General features: G+C 37.9%; 1 protein-coding gene across 3 annotated transcripts in view; it reads left to right on the top strand.

Moving 5' to 3' along the window:
• CLINT1 (clathrin interactor 1) overlaps positions 1-20,683 on the top strand; it is a 76,042-nt gene that overhangs the window by 22,156 nt on the left and 33,203 nt on the right. For all 3 annotated transcript variants that reach the window (XM_039484060.1, XM_039484061.1, XM_039484059.1), the window contains 2 exons: positions 18,740-18,844; positions 19,539-19,635. In XM_039484060.1, coding sequence (XP_039339994.1) covers positions 18,753-18,844; positions 19,539-19,635 — 189 coding nt within the window. In that variant the 5' untranslated portion in view covers positions 18,740-18,752. The remainder of the gene's footprint in view (positions 1-18,739; positions 18,845-19,538; positions 19,636-20,683) is intronic.

Raw genomic sequence — 20,683 nt, forward strand, 5'->3', positions numbered from 1 at the left:
TTTTTTCACACAATGCACAGTCAACCTGTAGAATTCCTTGCCAGAGGATGTTGTGAAACCAAGACTATAACCGGGTTCAAAAAAGATCTAGATAAGCTCATAGAGGATAGGTCCATCAGTGGCTATTAGCCAGGATGGACAGGGATGGTGTCCCAAGCCTCTGTTTTCCAGAAGCTGGGAATGGGCGATGGGATGGATCACTTGATGATTAGCTGTTCTGTTCATTCCCTCTGGGGTACCTGGCATTGCTTCCTGTCAGAAGACAGGATACTGGGTTAGATGGATCACTGGTCTGACCCAGTCTGGCCGTTTCTATGTTCTTATGACTGTATATGGATTATCAGCACCAGAGTGATTATTGTATTAGCAGCACAGGGTATTACTAGTTCAAGCATCAGCAGCTTTAGCTAGCTGGCCTGCCATGGAGCAAGGGTTAAAGTTAAAGCACCACTTCACTCTATATCTTGAGTTTTTTGTGTGTAAACAGGAGTTTATGTAGGGGCAACGCTAGAGTTATACCTTGAGCTAACAATGCAGTGATGGAAAGCCAATGAATGGGTCTTGTTTGATAAACCTGATCCCTTACAGTGGATATTTTGCAATGTAAGAACTATGCTTTGTGAAGTGTGTACATTCTTCTTTGTATACCCTAGCCCCTCCAACCACTAATTCCTGGATATTCAAATCCCAACTCAATTCCTAGATGTAAGGATAGTTCAAGATGTATCTAGAATTCCAGTTTGAATCATTGCACTTCGCAGTGTATTTGCTAAGACCAGTTGAAGTTTTTCTTTTAAGAATTCCTTCTATTTTGTGGCGTAAGCACTCAATTTCTAATTGTTCAGCTAATACTTTTCAAGCATTTATAGTTTCAAGACCATTCTTTGGCATGCTATGTTGTTTGTTGGCAGCATAACCCTGTCACATGCTCGTGATCTCTTTAGAAAGCCATGGTGTGATCTGTTATGCCTTACTGGAACACAACCAAGTAAATGACCAGTCAATGAACAGTCATTGATAGACCAATATCCTCAGTGTTAGTTTTTATTTTTTAAATCAACCAAATTCTTGTGTGGAGTGCAACTACTTTTGTTTTCTAAAATAATTATCTTAATGTAATTTTTTAAACAAATTGACTCAGTGCATTAGCATGTTGATACATCATTGTTCACAATGCAAAGAGTAGTTGACTGTTTCTGCACTTTTTACAAACTTAAAAAGAAAAGTTGCCTCATAGTTATTTTGGAAAAATCCTGCACTGAATTCCCCAAATCCTTTCTCTCTCTATTGTTAGTAATATGAAGCATAAGGTTCAAGGCATTCAATTCTTTTTTGTTTTTATACTGCTTCTTATAATCCCTAGTGCTGTTGTCTCTCCTTTATACCAAAAAAAAAAAGGGTGGGTGAGTTGAACCCTGATTGTCCATTTGAAACCATTATTTTTATCACTTGTGTCTCATGGTCTTTCTAGGGTCAAAAACCTGATTCTCTTTGCTGTGTGGAGATTTTTAGGACGTTGAAGATGTTTGGGGACTGATCCTGCAAGCTGATGTACACGAAGCCCCTTTGTCTTCAGTGGGGCTCTGTGCAGGCCTCAAGGATTCTCTTGGGGTGGGGAGGTTTGGGTCTTAAAGTGATAATTTAATAGCATGTAATTATGCTGGAGGAAAATGACATCAGATGTGTTTGTCAGACAGTGACACAAATGTAGTCAGCATTTTATAAACGCACCTGAAATTAGTTTTTTTCTACAAGGACATTACTGTGTAAATGATTTAAACACAGCAAGGGGTGAAGAGCTAAGTAGGGGAGTTAAAAACAGTGAAGTTTGCAAGATATGCTATGCTTAGGTATCTTGTAAAAGGGAAAAAAACTGTTAATATAGTCAGGGCTTTGGAGCGGAGCCTGGAGCTGGAGCGCGGACCAGTAGGTTTTTGCCAGGAGCTGGAGCGGAGCCAGAGCGGAGCAATTCAAAAATTTGATTGCTCCAAATCCCTGAATATAGTTACTGTATTAGTAAAATTTGGGGTGATTCTTCATTTGTATTGCAGTAGTACCTAGATACCTCAATCAAGACTGAAATTGTTTTGTGTGAGGCATTGCATTCCGCATAAGGAAGAGTTTCAGCCTCAAGTAAGGCATGTGGCAGGTGCAACAAATGGATGGGGGAGCACAGGAGGACAGTAATACTATTATGATTAGTATAATAAGCAGCAGACACACCACATCAGCTGGCCTAGTCATTGTTGAATGTTTTGTAGGCTAAGGTGGAAGCTAACAATGGAAGTGAAACGATGTGCTCCCTTTTCTCCTCCAAAATCCATCCTTGCTTAAATAACTCTTTAGCCGATTAACTTCAGGGGTGAAAGATTTGATACTGGAGACTTGGACATTTCATATCAAAAGTACTTTGACTCTTACAGAATATAATCAGACTTCACTTGTTCTTATGTGTCCCATTTTGAGACACTTGTCAGAGACGTAAAGGAAATGTTAGAAGTTTGTTCAGACCATTCTTATAAAGAAAATAAGTGCTTTAACATGTCCAAATAAAATTGTACATTATAAGTTAGTTTACACATACAGTTCAAACTCTAGTTCAACAGCTGTATTCACACCATGGAATTTTACAATAAAACTTCATCAGTTCTTACATTGATTCAGTTGAATTGATGGGACTCGTAGTCTAGGCAAGGCTTCAGTGACTTATGAATATATCAGTGCAAACTAGTACAGCTTCAAGAACCTCGTCTACCCTATGGTTCCCACTAGTTCATCTGAACTTATGTTGGAACAAGGGGAAATATAATTTCTACAGAAATCTCTAGTGTAGACAAGCAAGTATGTTCAACACTTTATACTATATATTGTAAACCAAACTGGCTAAGGTGGAAGGATGGCCTTGAGGCTGAGGCATTGGACTGGGTCTCAAGTGATCTGGTTCTATTCCTGCCTCTGTTACAGACTTCCTGTGTGACTTTTGGGTAAATCACTTAATCTCTCTGCTTTAATTCCCCATCTGTAAAATGGGGATGACGTAAGGATCGTTACCTGTTGTGACGGGTTGGATCACAGAAACCCCCCTGGGAGCTGCCAACCGATGTGCCAAGACTACTTCTATCCCTGTTTTCCCTGCCAGCTTAGGACTTCAGCACCCTGTCTTGCCGAGCCAGACACTCTTGTCTACTTCAACAAAGACCCAGAGTCTGAATTACCTGCCCCAAAGCTGCAGGTTTACCTGAAAACAGCTCACAGAAGTGTGCTTGTCTTTAGCACCCAGATGCCCAACTCCCAATGGGGTGTAAACCCAAATAAATCCGTTTTACCCTGTATAAAGCTTATGCAGGGTAAACTCATAAATTGTTCACCCTCTATAACACTGATAGGGAGATATGCACAGCTGTTTGCTCCCCCAGGTATTAATACAGACTCTGGGTTAACTAATAAGTAAAAAGTGATTTTATTAAATACAGAAAGTAGGATTTAAGACAGTTTCCTCATGGTTCCAAGTAGTAACAGACACAACAAAGTAACTTAACAAGCAAAATAAAATAAAATGCGCAAATCTATGTCTAATCAAACTGAATACAGATAAGATCCTCACCAGTTCCAGAATGCTCCCTTTTACAGGCTAATCTCCTTTTAGCCTGGGTCCAGCAATCACTCACACCCCCTGTAGTTACTGTTCTTTGTTTCAGTTTCCTTTAAGTATCCTGGGGTGGTGGAGAGGCTCCTTTTTTAGCCGGCTCAAGACAAAATGGAGGGGTCTCTCAGGGGCTTGAATAGACTCTCTTTTGTGGGTGGAGACCCCCTCCTCACCCTGTGTAGAATCCAGTCACAAAATGGAGATTTGGAATCACATGGGCAAGTTACATGCCCATGCATGACTCAGGACCTGCAGGCAGCAGTCGTTACCCACATGCTACCTTGAATGTCCTCAGGTAGACTTCTTAGCTGGATTGGAGTCTTCCGAGCTCTTTTGTCTGTTAATGCTTCTTGATTGAGCACTTTCTTTTCCCAAGAAGTGACCAAATGTTCTAACTACCGCTACTTAGAAATCAAGCAATTATACAGCCAATGTTCATAACTCTGAACACACAAATGGTGCCTGCGTACAACTAGTAGATAACCAGTAGATCATAGCCTTTACATAGATATGTTACATGGAATATGTAGCAAAACTCTATTCCAGTTATATCATATATACATTTATAAGCACCCCCCATAAAGCCTTATGGGATACACTGTCACACCTGTTACGTCTGTTTAATCGGAAAGGTCATCCGGGCTGATACTCCTAAGTGTTTGTATAGTGCCTAGCACAATGGGTCCTCTGATCCCGGTTGAGGCCTTTAAGAGTTACTGTCATCAATATATTAAAAGTTTGTTATGGTAGCATCTGGAAAGCAAAACTTGGTACTACTGGAGCCTTAACTTGAGAGGTCTTGTAGCAGGAGTTTTGCTGGTCAAGAAAGACAGTGGAAATTCTGTGTGAGAAGCTTGCACCCTATTTAGCTGTAGCCAGCACTGCCAGTGTGTCACTCACATAACAGAGAGATTCGCCGAATTCATCCCAAAAGACAAAAGGCAGCATTGGTGCAATGCTCTGAATATTTAGTATCCTTTGCACTCTCAGTATCTGAAAGTCTATAACATTAAATGTAATAAATATGTATTGTTACATGTGATGGGCCCAAATTAATCTCTGGTATAACACCACCGTATTCATTTGAGCTATACTAGGGATGAACTAGCCTCAGTGTTCAGGAGCAAAATATGTTGCATTTTAAATAAGGATGGGTTTGGCTATTAAAAGAAAATAGTTATGATGCGCGTTCACTTGATGGGAGATGATTTTGTATTAAGCATCTAATTTACAGGCTAAGTGCTTTTTTTCTTTAAGAACTGTTGACTTCAGCAACTGATTGCAGAATAAGTAATCCAATTTAATTAGTGATTCCATCTGTAACTGTAGATAGAATTAGTATTTATCAATATTTTGTAAATTAAGGTTTATTTGTGTATTACTTACAATAAACAATTAACTACTGCTGCCTCTGACCTTTCTGTAAACAGGTGTGGTTTTCACCCTCCTTTGAATAAATCACATGCACATTTTGCATAGTCCAGATTAGCCCTTTTCTGAGATTTGACTTTGACACTCAATCAAAGCCAAATCTTTCTCCCCAAGGTTTATTGCTGCATGAGCTCTTTGATCCAGACCTTTGTTTCCTCAGGCAAAGAGAGTTGCAACAAAATCCACCTGAGGTGGCTGTATGGGTAGAAGGAGCAGTCAGCAGTAGCTGTTGCGGGAGCACTTTTCTCTCCTGGACATGGTTGGTGAGCAGCTACACCAGCAGTCAGATGGCAGGCCAGGGAAGCAATCCCTCTCAATCTCTAATGTTGTTCTTTTAGGCGAACTCTGTCCTGAGGGAGGGAATGAGATGTCTAAATCCTGTACATGAACACAGTTAACTTAAAAATACTAATCTAATTGCTAGTTTGCACGTTACCCAAAAGAAAATGTTTTATTCACTTGTCTTGTTCATTATCTAAAAGTCTGGTAACTGGTCAAAAAGAGAAGTTAAGTGTCATCATTCTGGCTACGAAATGTATCTAAGCTATAAGAACCAGAAATCTACATGTCAAAAATTACTAGGATACCCAAACTACATGTTTTTACATATTTTGGTTGTATATTTATCATTTAAATGTAATTTGCATAACCGTGGGAGCATACAAATCAAAGGAACTAAGCCTGTTAAACAGTGACTTCAGCTGTAATAAGCCACATTTGTGTGTGTATATTGGTGTAGGAAAAGAGATGGGAAAATTTTCCCAATATGCAGTTCCATGACTACTTTTGCTGTTCTATTCTTTTGAACACAAGTTTACTTTTCTAGCATTTAGCTGTGTAAGTATTGAGTCTCCTCTTCAGCTAAGAGGGTGTGCCGAAAAGGAACTATTAAATCTTTGTGAAATTGGTTTACATTTTTACTAATTCCATTCTTAGGATGTTTCATCATAAAAAGGTGTATTTGACTATAACATTATAGCAGTGAATACTGTGCAATCTAAATATCGTAAATCCACTGTGAGAAACCTAATATAATGAAATTAAACTCTTACTCTATATTTACCATGTAGCTGTCGAGCTCTCCCATTAAAAGGAAACGTGGTCCTTAAGTACTTGAATTTAGAACTTTCTAAGTACTTTGTGTATTAAACAACCTTTTTAAAGAAGGAAGTTTGTATAAGAGAGATCATATGTTAACTTTTATCCTACTGAAGACATGGCCATAGATGGCACCAAACAGCTTGAATTTGGAGAGAAGGTAGTAATGGTTAGAGGAAGTCACTGACAGCAGCACATCCAGTGATTGGTTTTTTTTATTTTATTTTTTTCAAGTTGCATGACTTTGGGTAGACTGGAAATGGGAAAGATTGGGGCTGGGGAAGGAAGCAAAAGGTGACCATCCAAGTGCTTAAACCCTGGTCTATTCCTTGAAGAGAAGAGGCATGCTTTAGGTGTGGTACTGAGTATCTGTTAACAATAAATGTGCTAATATCACAGATGGCAAACCATTAGTATATCATTTGAATGAAGTCACTAATTACATTACCCAGTAATGTTGATACCTTTGCTTGGTATTAAAACTGCTTATTGTGACTGTCTGCATAAACTCTGACATGGATACTTTCTATAACATTCTGATGGGTGAAGAACTGGAAATATGCACACTAACTTTATTTATATATAATATATATATATATATATATATAATCAGTAGACTTGAACTAGCAAATGTTTGACCCTGAAGACACGTGAGTGACATTTCTGTTATCTATTATGCCACTTGCTTCTCTCCTCCATGTTACATATGGCTCTTAGACTGTAAGTTCTTTGCCGAAGGGTGGTGTCTGTACTGCAGCTAGCACAGTAGGGCCCATCCTTGTCATTAGGAGCAACCACAATATAAAATTTTAATTTATTAAGAAATGGTTTCTTGCTGAACTTGGTAAGTCTTAATTTGGCCACTGTATCAACTCCCCCACACACCTTCTCAATCCTCTAACTTATTCTTACCCCAAAAGATGCCTTAATGTGATTGTAAATCTAGTGCTCACAAAGCTGATGGAACCAGCCTTTGAGCCCTTAGCCACTTTAGATTGCCTTCCTTATTGCCAATAACAACATCAAGGAGATGATGGGTCATTACAAAACCTAATTTCCCCCTACTGTTACTCACACCTTCTTGTCAACTATTTGAAATGGGCCACTCTCATTACCACTACAAAAGTGATTTTTCCTCCCTTGGTATCCTACTCTTAATTGAATTGTCTCGTTAGATTGACCTCCCACTTGGTAAGGCAACTCTCATCTTTTCATGTACTGTGTATTTATACCTGCTACTGTAGTTTCCACTCCATGCATCTGATGAAGTGGGTTTTAGCCCATGAAAGCTTATGCCCAAATAAATTTGTTAGTCTCTAAGGTGCCACAAGCACTCCTCGTTATTTTAACATCAAGGAAAGTTAGTGCACTATTGGCCCTGAGCCTGATCTTCCTTATGCTATTTCATTAGGTTAGGAGACTGAGTAGACTCCCAGGCCCATTGAAATCAATGGGAGTTTTGTCTTGACTTCAGTGGAACTGAGAATTTCACCCTGTGCCCACACCCAAAATTCTTACCAGAGGTAGACTCTGACTTCAACTTAAACCAGATTCTCAGTTTGCCAGCCTTCTTCCCTAAATTACACTCATCACTGGAAAATGGACTTTGATATGTTGCGGGGGGGGAAGACACACTGGGGCCCTGAACCCTTAAATACTATCAGACCCGAGTGCTCACCACTGTGAGAGAGTTTACCTGTGGCCCCAATGGCTAGAGGTTTGTAGCGTCACGTGCATCAAAAATTTTTTCAAAGAATATAACTATCTGAAGTACTTCCATTAAAACTTTCTCTTATTCCTAGGTATAGCATCACAGACTAGATATTTTTTTGTTCAGTGTATAGTACTGGATCACTACAAGTTTAGATAGTTCTAAGGTTATCTTCCAGTCCAGGTGTCCCATTGTCCTGTGCTGTTGGGCTTCTTGGCTGGCTTAAACTGCTGTTTGTAAAAGGCCTGACATTTGGCAGTGCACAAAATATGAGCTTAGCTCATATTGGTGAAATATTTCCACAGTGGTCTATAATCTGGGAAAGAGAAGCCATGGGTTTGAAGATTACAGGTGGGATTTTTCAAAAATTCCTATGTGATCTAGGCACACAAGTCAGATTGACTTTTCAATAGAGCTCTTGCTCCTGACTCACTTGACTTGCTTTTGAAATTCCCACCCTATATGTTTTATGGAAAATACTTAAATATATTTATCATTCTGTTTTTTAACAGGTACTAATTGATTTCAGACAAATTTCAGTGGACAGGAAAAATTGAACTGTTGATTGTTTAGGGGTTTTTCTCTCCCAAAGCACTTTTAAAATATCACCAGAAGGGGGTGACTTCCTCTCTTATGACACAGGACACTGACTTTTAATGCAGCTTTCATTGTATAATTACTTAAAAACAATAGTCTCATGTTTTCTAAAACATTTTGAAAAGGGGGGGGGCTACTTTAGCTATAGCACAGCATTGACATAAGTTGTAGCAGCTCTGGAACTTAAATCTAATAAGTGAGAAGTAAAAGTAGTTTATGAAGATAAAAGGTATATTCTGTACAGTGTGTTAAGGTGTTCATAGCAGCATGGAATCCTCATTTCTTTAATTCAGCATGCTTTTTAAAGATTTGAAAAAGGGGCTGCTGCATAGTGGGTTATCTTATTTACTTGGTACTGTTTTAACCACAAAAGTTGTAAGGCACAGGAAATAGCTTTATGGTTCCTTCCTCCCACAAGTCATAATTCAGTTGTGGACATCAGGATGTTTTTCTTGGCTTATCACTTTCTGTACAATTTGCCTTGCACATCTGCCACATAAATTATGAAACTGTTAACTTGAAAAGTTGAAAATGCTATTCAGACTCTTATTGTACTATAGTGAAGATGGTATCATTGGTCAAAAAACTCAAATGATTGAGAGTTCCAGAGAGAGAATTCTTATCATATCCCGTATTTATATACAACATTGCCTGCTGTTGTCATCAGTGGCACCAATTCAGATATTTCTTTGGGAGGGGGAGTAAATTCTGGTTCTCCCTCCACCCCACAGCCTGGACCCTGTTCTGGTACCAGCTCATCCACCCTCCTCCTGCAGGAACCTGGGATCTCTCTTGACTGGCAAGTCTCCCCTCTTACCCACACAGCGCATGAGCAGGTGCCACTAGGAGTTGAGTATTTGCCAGACTCCCCCACGCTGCACCGTATGCTAACAGACTTCCTGTGTGCCAGCTCACAACACCACTTTCTAAAATCTGGCTCAGCAGTCCCTCTCTATGGAGGGGCAGGTGGGTCAGATTTCAGTGGCACTGCAACCATGTAGCCTGAGCAATGCTCCAGACAACTCTGACAGCAGCTGTCCTGATTTAGTACGGGACCACTGCTTAAGTGTTCGGGCCATATCCCTCCCCAGTTTCACAGCTTATGAAACTTTGAGCAAATGCAAAACCCTTGTGAGAGAGGGAGCCCTTCATGCCCCCTCTCACCCCAATTCCTTGTAATTGTGCCACTGGTCATCATTCTTGTGGTGTTTTAAACTGCTGTTCAAATGTAGGTAATTTCAAATGGTTAGGTAGCACTTGACCTAAGGTATTTGGAAAGACATTTTAGAATAAGCAACAAAGAATCCTGTGGCACCTTATAGACTAACAGACGTTCTGCAGCATGAGCTTTCGTGGGTGAATGCCCACTTCTTGCATCTTTCAGCTCATGCTGCAGAACGTCTGTTAGTCTATAAGGTGCCACAGGATTCTTTGTTGCTTTTACAGATCCAGACTAACACGGCTACCCCTCTGATTTTAGAATAAGGGTGCCCATCTGTTTCTTGGCTGAATTTGGACTGCTGGTGTCATAGTTAGCATCCATATGTTGCATCTGTAAGATCTTAAATCCAGACTGCACATTTCATAACAATACTGACATAACTGACACAAACTAAATGAAAATGATGTGAGCTGGCTAGTTGAGAATAAGTGGGGGGTTGCTGGCTGGTAGCATGGTCACTAACCTATGTTGGATTGATGAAGACAACTTTATTATTTTTTAAATGCACTGTTAAGATTTATTCCAGGTACAGTTGACTTCCTTTCCACTGCAAACCTAGTCAATAAGCTTGAGGTACTTTTGATTCTTGAATTTCTGTGGGGATGGTTGGGAGAGCAGACAGGCAAGTAAGCATGTGACCTCCCACTCCCATCTGTGAACCAAGCTTCTTGGTTCATTAAGCTTTCTAAGGCAGTGACACATACTGTAACAGCTTAAGCCAATGAAATCATAAGGCTGTAATGCACCTTTTCTTCTGAGCTCTGATATATTCTTTTTTAAACCTTTAAGTCCTGTTCCTTGTATATTTCAGAAACAGGCGCTTGTTTTGGATGGGTGATCAACTCTGTTTCCTCAGAGTCTGGAACAAGTGATGCCATGATAATCTGCTAACAGAATTAGATGAATAGAGCTGTGCTGTATGATCAAACTTTTCCTCTTCTGGGATGTTAATGTTTCTCACATATTGTGCTGGCCCCTAGTGGCTGATGAGCAGTGCTGGAGTTCGGGCACTCAGGTTTCTCGTGTTACGGTTTAAATGCTCTATTGAAAATATTTCAGGCACAGCTGGCTAAGTTTTAGGTAAATTATTTTCATAAATTAATGCTTCTGGAAAACTGATTGTAAATGCTATGTAGATGGACTAAACAGGTTAAGGGCAGCTTAGGTAGGAATGTGGGGAAATAGCTTCTATATGAGCAAGTTGGAAATTTTGTATGTTATGTGATATTAACAGTAGACGCCAACTTCTGAGTCCAATATTGAGACTGGATTGTTTATATTGAAGGAAAACCTTTAACTTTTTAAAATGCATCTATTTTCCTCCAATATATGACTGAGGATCCTTTAATTAGCGATCTAGATACTAAAGATACTTTATCCACTCAGACGTTTGGACATAGCACTTTTGTTCTATCTCTTGATGATTAACCTGTTAAATGGTAGAGAACTTCTATGACTTTTTAAACACAATGTCTACTGGATAACTGCCACCTCATTGCAAGTATAGTATTAATGTGAGCTGCTTTGTGTGCTGTTACAGTGATGTGATAAATGTTCACCCTGGTGATATAGTGTGTAAAAGAGGTTATTTTACTCTACAAGTGTGGATGTTACTATCTTTTGACTTCTACAGGTTGTGTAGTATAACTTCACCTTTAAATAAACCCCCTCATTTTACCTATTATGCAGTTTTTAGCCCCTAGCTGTGCTGCTTGTGTGAAGTCAGGGGACAGGTCACTGCTCTGCTGTCTGAACAAAGCTCATAACAGAGGCACCAATGAGCTGACTAAACTATTAAACTGGGTTTCTGTCTCTTACTACAAGCAAAGTCCACTCCTCCAGCTTGGATGTTTAGAGCAGATCCAAATAACATGCACTAAAGTAGTTAAACTGGTTGGAGAGATGGTCTCCAGCACTTGTATTACTAGAATGAACAGAGCTCAGTCTGAATCTGCTTATGTTCCTGGAAACTCCAGTTCCACACTGGACATGCTCAGAGGTTTACCTCAGGAGTTAGTTATTACTAGCATGATACTATATGGATAAACACTCCTATGCTTTTGTGTGTACCCCACCTCAAGAGGCTTGATGCTCTGGTTGAGACAGCTGTGCAGGAGGGAGAGTGGAACCAACTACTTGCTTATTGAGCCAGATACAATGTGGTCTTTACCCCTGTTGTAAGATTGATTTTTTGCATATCCATTTTCAGATGATGTCAGCCATTGACCTCTTATGGTTGACAAGTAACTAGATTGATATGGCCAGTCTGAAAAATACAACAGACATTTGGTAACATATTTTTATTTGCTTTTATGGGTGCAGGGCTTGAGGCTGCTAAAAACACCATTTACTAATGTAGAAGAGGAAAGCACTAGATTGTTACCAACTCTGTATACATAGCCATGTTTTCATGGCCCCAGTCAAAGGTTTTATCTTATTCTCAGTTTAATAAGAAAATTCCATTTGAAGTGGTCAGGTAGAAGGCATTGGGGGAATTGCTTCATAAAAAGGGAATAAGCCCCTAACAAAATTACAGACTTGATGAAAACTGAAGTGTTCACATCTCAAAATTGTTAAAAGGTATGACTGTTCAGCAGATGGTAATTATAGATTGAGGGTAGGCCTCTTAGGCGTATACCCTGATAGCTCTTATAGAAATAACTTCAATTAGTAAAAAAAACAAAAAAAAAAACCGATTACTTATTTCTTGCAAAATTTTCTCCCTATACTAAGTAATGTTTTACAGTAATAGAACTTTTGTTGCCCAGTACCCAACCTAACAGTCTTTATCAAAGGAGTAATTCTTGGGAAGGAATGATTCCAAATGTGGGTTGTTGGGTGGTTTTGTTTTGTTTGTTTGTTTTTAATTTGGTGTTTATTCAGTAGTGTAGGTATTAAAGCTTCCAGTATGAGAATAAGTCCCTGCCCTCTGTCTGTCAGAGGATGGAGATGGGGGATGGGAGAGAGGAGAGAGATTCATTGCCTGTTAGGTTCTCTAGGGCACCTGGCATGGGGGCACCTGGCATTGGAGACAGATACTGGGCTAGATGGACCTTTGGTCTTACCCGGTACGGCCTTTCTTATGTTCTTATGTTCTTATGTTCTTATGTTCTATAATATATAACACACACACACATACACTCAGCTTTACTCTTCAAATGGAGATATTTGAAGAATGATCTTTCACTGCAAATTGTTAATGGTGGTAAAAAAGTAGAAAGTTTCTCATTTCAGCTTTTAGTATTTTAGTGTTCCCGGTTGTAAAATTAAAAAAGGGAAAACAGAAGGTGCATAATCCAGTAAGGTCCTTGGAGTAATAGTTAAAGGCATAATATTGTGCACATAGGAGTTCATGTATACATGATATCATAATTGGTTTGAAATATGCATTTAAAAAATTTAACTGGGTAGCCAGGTTCCCTTTTCCCGCTGCTTGCTCCCTCAGCACAGTGGGTAGCTTCCCAAAGGTTTGAGAAATGTTTCTAATTAAGTCTTGCCCTGTCCAAACCAATACCTTTCCCCATCACTATAAAGAAACTATAATATTCCCTTTCACTAGGACTTCAATTTTATTTTAGTTCTCACTAGTTTTGACTTAGCATTTAACAAAGCCAGTGCAGACCTCATGTCCAGAATTGTGCCTGTGCCTTCACTGACACCACCTACATCAATAGGAGTCCTAATTCTCATAGCTCTTTACATGTGGCCTCACTCTTACTCCAGGTTGCACTTAAGGTTGTGCAATACTAATTTGAATAACTCTTGTAATGCTGTTTGATCCCTTAACCAGTATTAAGTGAGTTCTATTCTAAATGTGTGGATATGTTTTACTTTCCCATTACACTCCTTAGTGGGTTTTTTTCTTTTATTGCACCCCTTTTGATTGGCTCATATTTGGATTCCTTACCTAATATCGGCTTTTCTAGCTACTTTGACATAATTGTCAGTGCTACAGTGGGGATTGAATTATGGGAAAATACTTTACTAGCGTTGCTTACATGAGAGTGTAGTTTTATTCAGCACAGTGATTCTCTCTGTGGCAAGAACTGTATGTGCAAACTCCAGTAAATACTGATTAAAGTGTGCTGCAATAGTTTAATTTTTATCCACTTCAAATTTTGTATACTAATACTTGTAAAGCAGTATTCCTTGATACTTTAAGGATATTTCACACTTTGGGTCTGGGTCTGGGGTGTTGAGGGAATCAGTTGAACATTTCTGAATCCAGAAACTTCTCTTGTCATTAGAGGATTGTTATGCACGTTGAAGGGCTGACATGTCATTTTCTAGTGAGCCAGGTATTTGTAATACTTCAAAAGAGCATTGCTTCCCAAAATCTACAGCTGGATGGTAAACCTCACTTAGGAGTTCCAATTTGGGTACAAGTACAGCATAAGAATCTGTGGAGGGTGTCCTGTGATCCAGAATAATGAAAACCACATGATTGATTATCAAGGTTTCACCTCACAACATTGCAAGTATTATTTAAAACTGTTTTCCCTAATGTTTTGGCTGAAAACACAAAATAGAACAGATTTTTTCCTGGTGACTAAAGTGATTTTTTTAGCCTAAGGGAACTTTCCTTTTCAGTGTTTATTTTATGGGTGTTTTATGGTAAAACACTTTGAAGAGAAGTTGATACTTTCTGGAGAGCATAATACACTTCACTCTCATTATTACGCTGTTCTTCAGAGCTGAGGAGCATTATAGAGATTTGATGATTCATTATGGGGTTCAGTGTTGTGAAGAGCCATAGTACAGTAGCCTAAAATATTAAATCACAGCCACGGAATGTATTGAAATCAAGTACTTAGAAAATTATGTGCACAACATAATTATCACTTACTTGTGTACACAGTGTTTCTTGTGCCTACTTTGTTCCTGAGTTGTGTTCAGCATCTGTATGGTGAGATATGATCTCTTTATGCTTTTTGTATTTAGTCTTGTGAAGTACACTCCTTCAGAAAATTGTAACACATGTAAATCTTTACTTGCAAATGAACTATATTTCATTTGTATGCTTTAAGAAATCCATGTATTTTTATTTGTCTTCAGAAGAGCATTTCAGGTGTCTTCCCTCATTTTATTCCTGAAAGCTGATGTGATTTATGAGTGTTCTAGAATGAGTGGGAACGGATAGCTAATTTGTAAATATTCTGCACAACAAATTTTGGATGGACTTTATTGTTTTTTGGCTTTCTGTTATCTTTGTAGGAATGCTTGCAGAACTGACTTTTCTCTCCCACACCTCCTTTCTCCCTTCTCCCACACAAAAAAAGACAAGCAGCAGGAAATCTAATGAAGCACATACAATATTTCTCTCCAACCTGTTTCCCCTCTTTTCCCCTTTTTTAACTCATTTTAAGGCATGACACTTAGGCCTTGATGAGAGCCACATCACAAATATTCTAGATCTCAGGAAACCATAACTCAGAAAGAAATTTGGAATATTTATGAAGTTGCTGTATAGTTTTTTCAAATATTCTCTTTGCTTTTCAGAAGCACATAAAACACTTTAGGTAAACTGGGTATGTTTAATTACAATAAAGGCATCTCTCTCTTTTAGTTTATCTGGTTGTAGAATTAGGTGTTAGATATAAATACTCATTTTTTCAAAAACATGAGGAATATTTAATCTTTGTTAATAGATTGATCCACACTGAGACAAGCCAAGTATTTTTAAATAATGAGGTGTACTGGCATTCCCGCTGCCAAAGAATTTGAGAGCATCACTTGAGCTACCTTTTAAAAATTGTTGTAAATGTGTAGCTTTTTGTATTTATAAACTTAACCCATCTGTTGCTGAGATTTTAAAATAAAGTACACCCCACTGACCACAGCTTTTTTTACTGAACCCATTTATTTATTTTATTGCCAGTTCCTCTTTCTGGCTAGAAATATAATAACCAAAGCTTTACTGACATCACTGATTTTGAAAAAAGGTGCTGGAGCAGTGAATGAAAAAAAAAAAGTTAAATGTATCAGTGGGAGTTGACTATGGTCTATAAGATTAAAAAGACAATTATAAGAAAGCTAACATGTATGCATCTCCACGTAAGCAGAAAGGAATGTGGCAAAGGTTTTGTAATCATTAATGTCTATTTTTTCCATGTGCTGTACTTTTAACCTAATTGCTAAATCCACTTCTTCCGTTTATTTAACATCTCTATCCATGTCAAAACTGGCTTGTTATAAGATTTCAATTGTGAAGGCTTTAAATTAATGAGTTGGTGTAAATCCAAAGGGAATCTTTGAGATTATAATGTGCTTTAAGCGTTCAGTACTAGGATTCCTTCTGTTAGTCTTAACTATTGTATAACCATTTGTTTGCAAAGCAATCTGTCCATGAAGTCTAGCACGATTTCCCTGGAAGCTGCCCAGTATAAACTAATCAGAGAGCCCCCCCTGGCGTCTGAAAGTGTCCTCGGATATTAAATTTATATCAATCACAGGAAGTCTTGGCAATCAAACTAGTCACTTTTTCCCTTCACATCTGGACATAAATTATTTTTTGCTGCAAAGGTCACAGGAATCATGGGTAGGGCATGGAATGAGGGCCATAGAAAACATGGGAAAGGAAGAATAAAACTATATTTCCACCTTTTTAGAAATAGCTATTTTTAAAAGACCTGGAACAAAGCCAAACTATACAACTTTTTTAAGTTTACATTTGTTTCTGAATTAACTGTGGCTTAAAGATATTTTGTTTTGGAACGTTTTGTGCCATTAGATCTCATCTTGGCATTTGAGAGCTTTCTACAGTTTGCTGAGAACAATAACTTTACTGCTGGATGGTTTTAGAAATGGAGCATGTCTTCCTATTTTAGTGGGGTTTAACTGTGCTCCCCCCTCCCACCCTCCATTGCTTACTTCCCTCCAGTACTGTTAGCCCTGTACTTTGAGAAACTAATTAGTTAATGCTGGTATTTTTACTGTAAGTTTCTTTTTTATGTGATTTTTTTTTTCCAATCTCAAACTGTACTTGAAATATAGGAAACTCAATTTTATACCCCCTCCCCATCCATCCCTTCAAACAAGAGCTTGGGGAGGTTTTATAAAAACAAACAGAACCTTTCCCTTTTGACCCACAAGTTTTCCTTACATAGGACAAGAAAACTAGTGTGCTGAAAGCTGCAAAGCTTCTGAAGCCTGTAGTTAAATAAATAAATGAAAATGTTCCATATGCATGAGAATTGAAAATGGTACTAGCTTCCATCTGGATGTCTACAGCAAACAAAACAGCAGAAACCAAAGTTTGTAGAGGTTTTTTAAAAACAGTTTTAACAATTACTTTATACAACCCTAATTGCTATTGTTCATACCTATTGCTGAATTTGGATATGCTTTCCTATACAGATCATAGTCTGTTGGCTTGCTGATTACTTATTCAGCCATGCAGGTTACGCTTTCTTTAGCTAGTCAAATAAAATTGTTTTTCAGAATCTAATTGCAAGGATTCTAGTGCTGAGAATCCCTGATTAAGTCTAGGAGTTCTACCTCTGGTTTTATTACCCTCTGTGTCCTTTTCTGGGTCTTAAAAGAACTTCTTGTTTCTCCTTTCTCTTTTGCTTTACACTCCTAGTTCCATCATTCTTCTGCACAGAGGGTTGGATGAGTGTCACTTAAAAACATATTCATACTTCTCCCTAAACACCCAGACGGGTGACTGTAAAGCAGTGTTTTTGCTGCCCTTCCAGATTCAGAGAACAAAGGAAGGTGATGAAATATTGAACCCACCCTCCACCATAGCATTACTACTAGCCACTGGACCAGTTCCGCATTTCATTCCAGTTGGTTTACAAGACATTCTGTGGACTCCAAGTTGAACACAATCGTGTTGCAGCAACTTCTTCCAGATTCTGAAACCAGTTGTATAATTATGTACAGTATTTAAGTTTAGAAAAAACTTTAGTACAAAAGGTATAAACATTACCATTGCAAATCTATTTTAAATACACTAGAGAGTGAGAAAATTATACAAGTAGGCAGAGTATAGGTAATGGTGTATCTTTTAGTTGTGCAATGTTTTTCTGATGTAAATGTGCATATGCACAATTATTCCATTTTCCCAGTGGCACAATATCTGAAAAAATACATCTTAAAGTATTGCAGTTGGAGCTCTTTTCGTGTGAATGCAGTTGTTAAGGAATAAATGCATTGAGCCCCTCTTTTGTTAAGGTTAAGGCAGATCATCTTGCTTCCAGAGTATATTAGGACTTGTTTTTTGTACGAAAGCATTAAAAATTAGGCTTGTAATTAAACGTTAACATTTTCTGCAACAGCTATTCATTAAGAAGGCAGATTCTTTCTCTCTTTTAGAGATACCAAAATATCTTATTTCCTCTTTCCATATTGCGTTTTTGCAAGAACTCCCGTAGAGGGTCCTTGAACTCTTGATATTGTTTTCACTCCTTTAATCGGCATACAGGGAGCCCTGTAGCTTCTCTCCCTTTCTCCTTCCCATTTTCCCTTAATTAAAACTGTTCAAGCTAAAAAACATACTTCCCTGTGAATTTCTCATCTCCCTTCTTTCCAACTTCTCCTATCTGTGTAATTTTGCTAGCACCTGCTGGGATACTGACATTGTTTGGATTTCATTATATTGCACATGGTTTGAGAAAATACACATCCACTTCTGTTCATTGAGTTATAGAAGTACTGGCAAATAATTGTGCAACATGTAAGCCAGCAAGCAAGCCAGATCTAGCTGGGGAAACTACCAATTTAGACTCTAGTGGTTGTTTCAGTTTTAAGTTGACCAAAAGCCATTTTTACTGGACTGATTCCAACTCTCATGTAATCCCTAGTCTCTCATCTGTATTCTTGAAGACTAATGGAATAGTAAAAACCTTCTTAAAGATAACTTAAATGTGTTGTATAATGTCCTCAGGGTAGCTTCTGCACTAAAGATGTTTTCTTTCCTACCCTGTAGAGGTATCTCATTAAGGTACCCACTAGTGTCATTATTAAGTTTTCATGTGTTTCTCAGTTTGATGCTAATCTTCATGTGTGTGTTAATTTTTTTCCTTTGCAGCACCAACGTGGTTATGAATTATTCAGACATTGAGTCTAAGGTTCGAGAAGCAACCAATGATGATCCATGGGGACCTTCAGGGCAGCTCATGGGAGAGATTGCCAAGTAAGTGATAATTTGACTCAGCGGTGAAGAAAAAGATGCATCTTTATACAGAAATATAAAATTTGCTGCCAGACCAACAGGGATGCCAGGTTGATAGAGAGGAGCTGACAAATAATTAAAAATTAAATTTTAAGATTATATGCTGGAAAAAAATCATCAGAATCACTGAATCAAAAACATGTCACAGTATACTTGCAGTGTATTTTTTATTTTATTTTTTTAATTCTTGGTCTTGCAATATGTATCATTTTTGTGGGGTTTTCACAATAAAAAAGATCCTATTTGGGGCTGGTTGCTTCAATACTTTTTAAAGGTTTTAAGCAGAGTAACATTAGCCAAATTTTTGCTCATGAATATATGTATCGGTTTATTTTCAGAGAAGGGCTTGGATAGTGTGTGATGAGCTAATTACGAAGGGCACCACCATAGTTATGTTGTAGACATTAAACCGTTGCTTTGAAGAGAATAGATTCCTTTCCCCCCCCTCCCCCCATTGATAGATACTCAGCTTTGTTTGAAATGGTGGTGTGTGAATAAATAAGAAATTTTGGTAGCTCTTCACTTGAAGTTTGATAGAATTACAAGTGTTTTAGACCAAGTCTGCCATCTACTGTCAACATTTAAATTGTAGCAAACGATTGTGGAAAACTGTTATGAAAATAATTGCTTTGCTCCTTTTGTTTACTTCTCTTAGAGCTACGTTTATGTATGAGCAGTTTCCAGAACTTATGAACATGCTTTGGACGCGAATGTTGAAAGATAATAAAAAGAACTGGAGGAGAGTTTATAAGGTGTGTTCATATAAAAGACATTTTTAGTATGTGATTACTCTTACTCTGTGTACTAAAGAACAAAACACTAAGGTATTAATTTTAGTTTCATATCTTGATGCACTGTTTTGCATGTACGTATTCAACTGTTACGTTTGTATTATCAAGAAACTGTAGTTACAATAAACTTTAGATTTCTCCTGTCAGATGTTGCTATTAACTCTGTTATAAAAGTCTAATTTCTGTTTTGTTGTTCTGCAGTATCGAGCTTTCTAAAAACAAGAGTGTTTTGTGTAAAATGCTTTTTAATTAACATAGCAATCTTATTTTACTGTTGCACAATTGTCAAACAGAATAACATCTACATTTTGTACTTAAACAAAAAATATCGTTTGCATGTACGCCTGTCGATAATTCTTTTTCAGATTATTTTCTAATTCTTTTTAAGCATTCTAAAGGATATTGTTTCTAACTAGAAAAATTAAAATTGTTTCCAAGTTAAACAGCTTAAAACTTAATTTCCATTAGCATTCTGCCTCAAAAGAATCCAAATTTTCACACTCATTTTGAAGATTGTATTTCATTCGCCTTTTTGTTTTACTAGTGGTAGAGAAAGCACTGAACACCAGTTGAAGTTTTCTTGGCTTTGAATAATTTGTGTAGCGTAGAACAACTTTTTCCTTAATATTGTTATGCTGTACTTCCAATGTAACAACATATGTAGGATTATATTGGGGGTTTTCGAGGGTGGGGTGGGATTGGTATAGCGCATACCATCTTTAACATTTAAGGTTTAGATCCTACTCTGTCTTGTTTGAAGCAGCAAAGAATCCTGAACAAGACAAAAATAATTCTCAGGCACACTGTTTTCTTGGGGTGCCCAATGCTTTGTACTCATAGTAATTGTTTTCCCTGAAGTATAATGTAAATTAATATTTAATGCTCTCATACATACTAAATGATCTAAAGACTTGTTGGAATTATCTACCAGGTTAGAATATATTGCATTTTGATTACGTATTTTAGCTGGTAGACTCTGCTTCACATATGACATTTTTTAGATGGAACT

Source organism: Mauremys reevesii, linkage group 8 (genome assembly GCF_016161935.1).
Source record: "Mauremys reevesii isolate NIE-2019 linkage group 8, ASM1616193v1, whole genome shotgun sequence".
NCBI lineage: Eukaryota > Metazoa > Chordata > Testudines > Geoemydidae > Mauremys > Mauremys reevesii.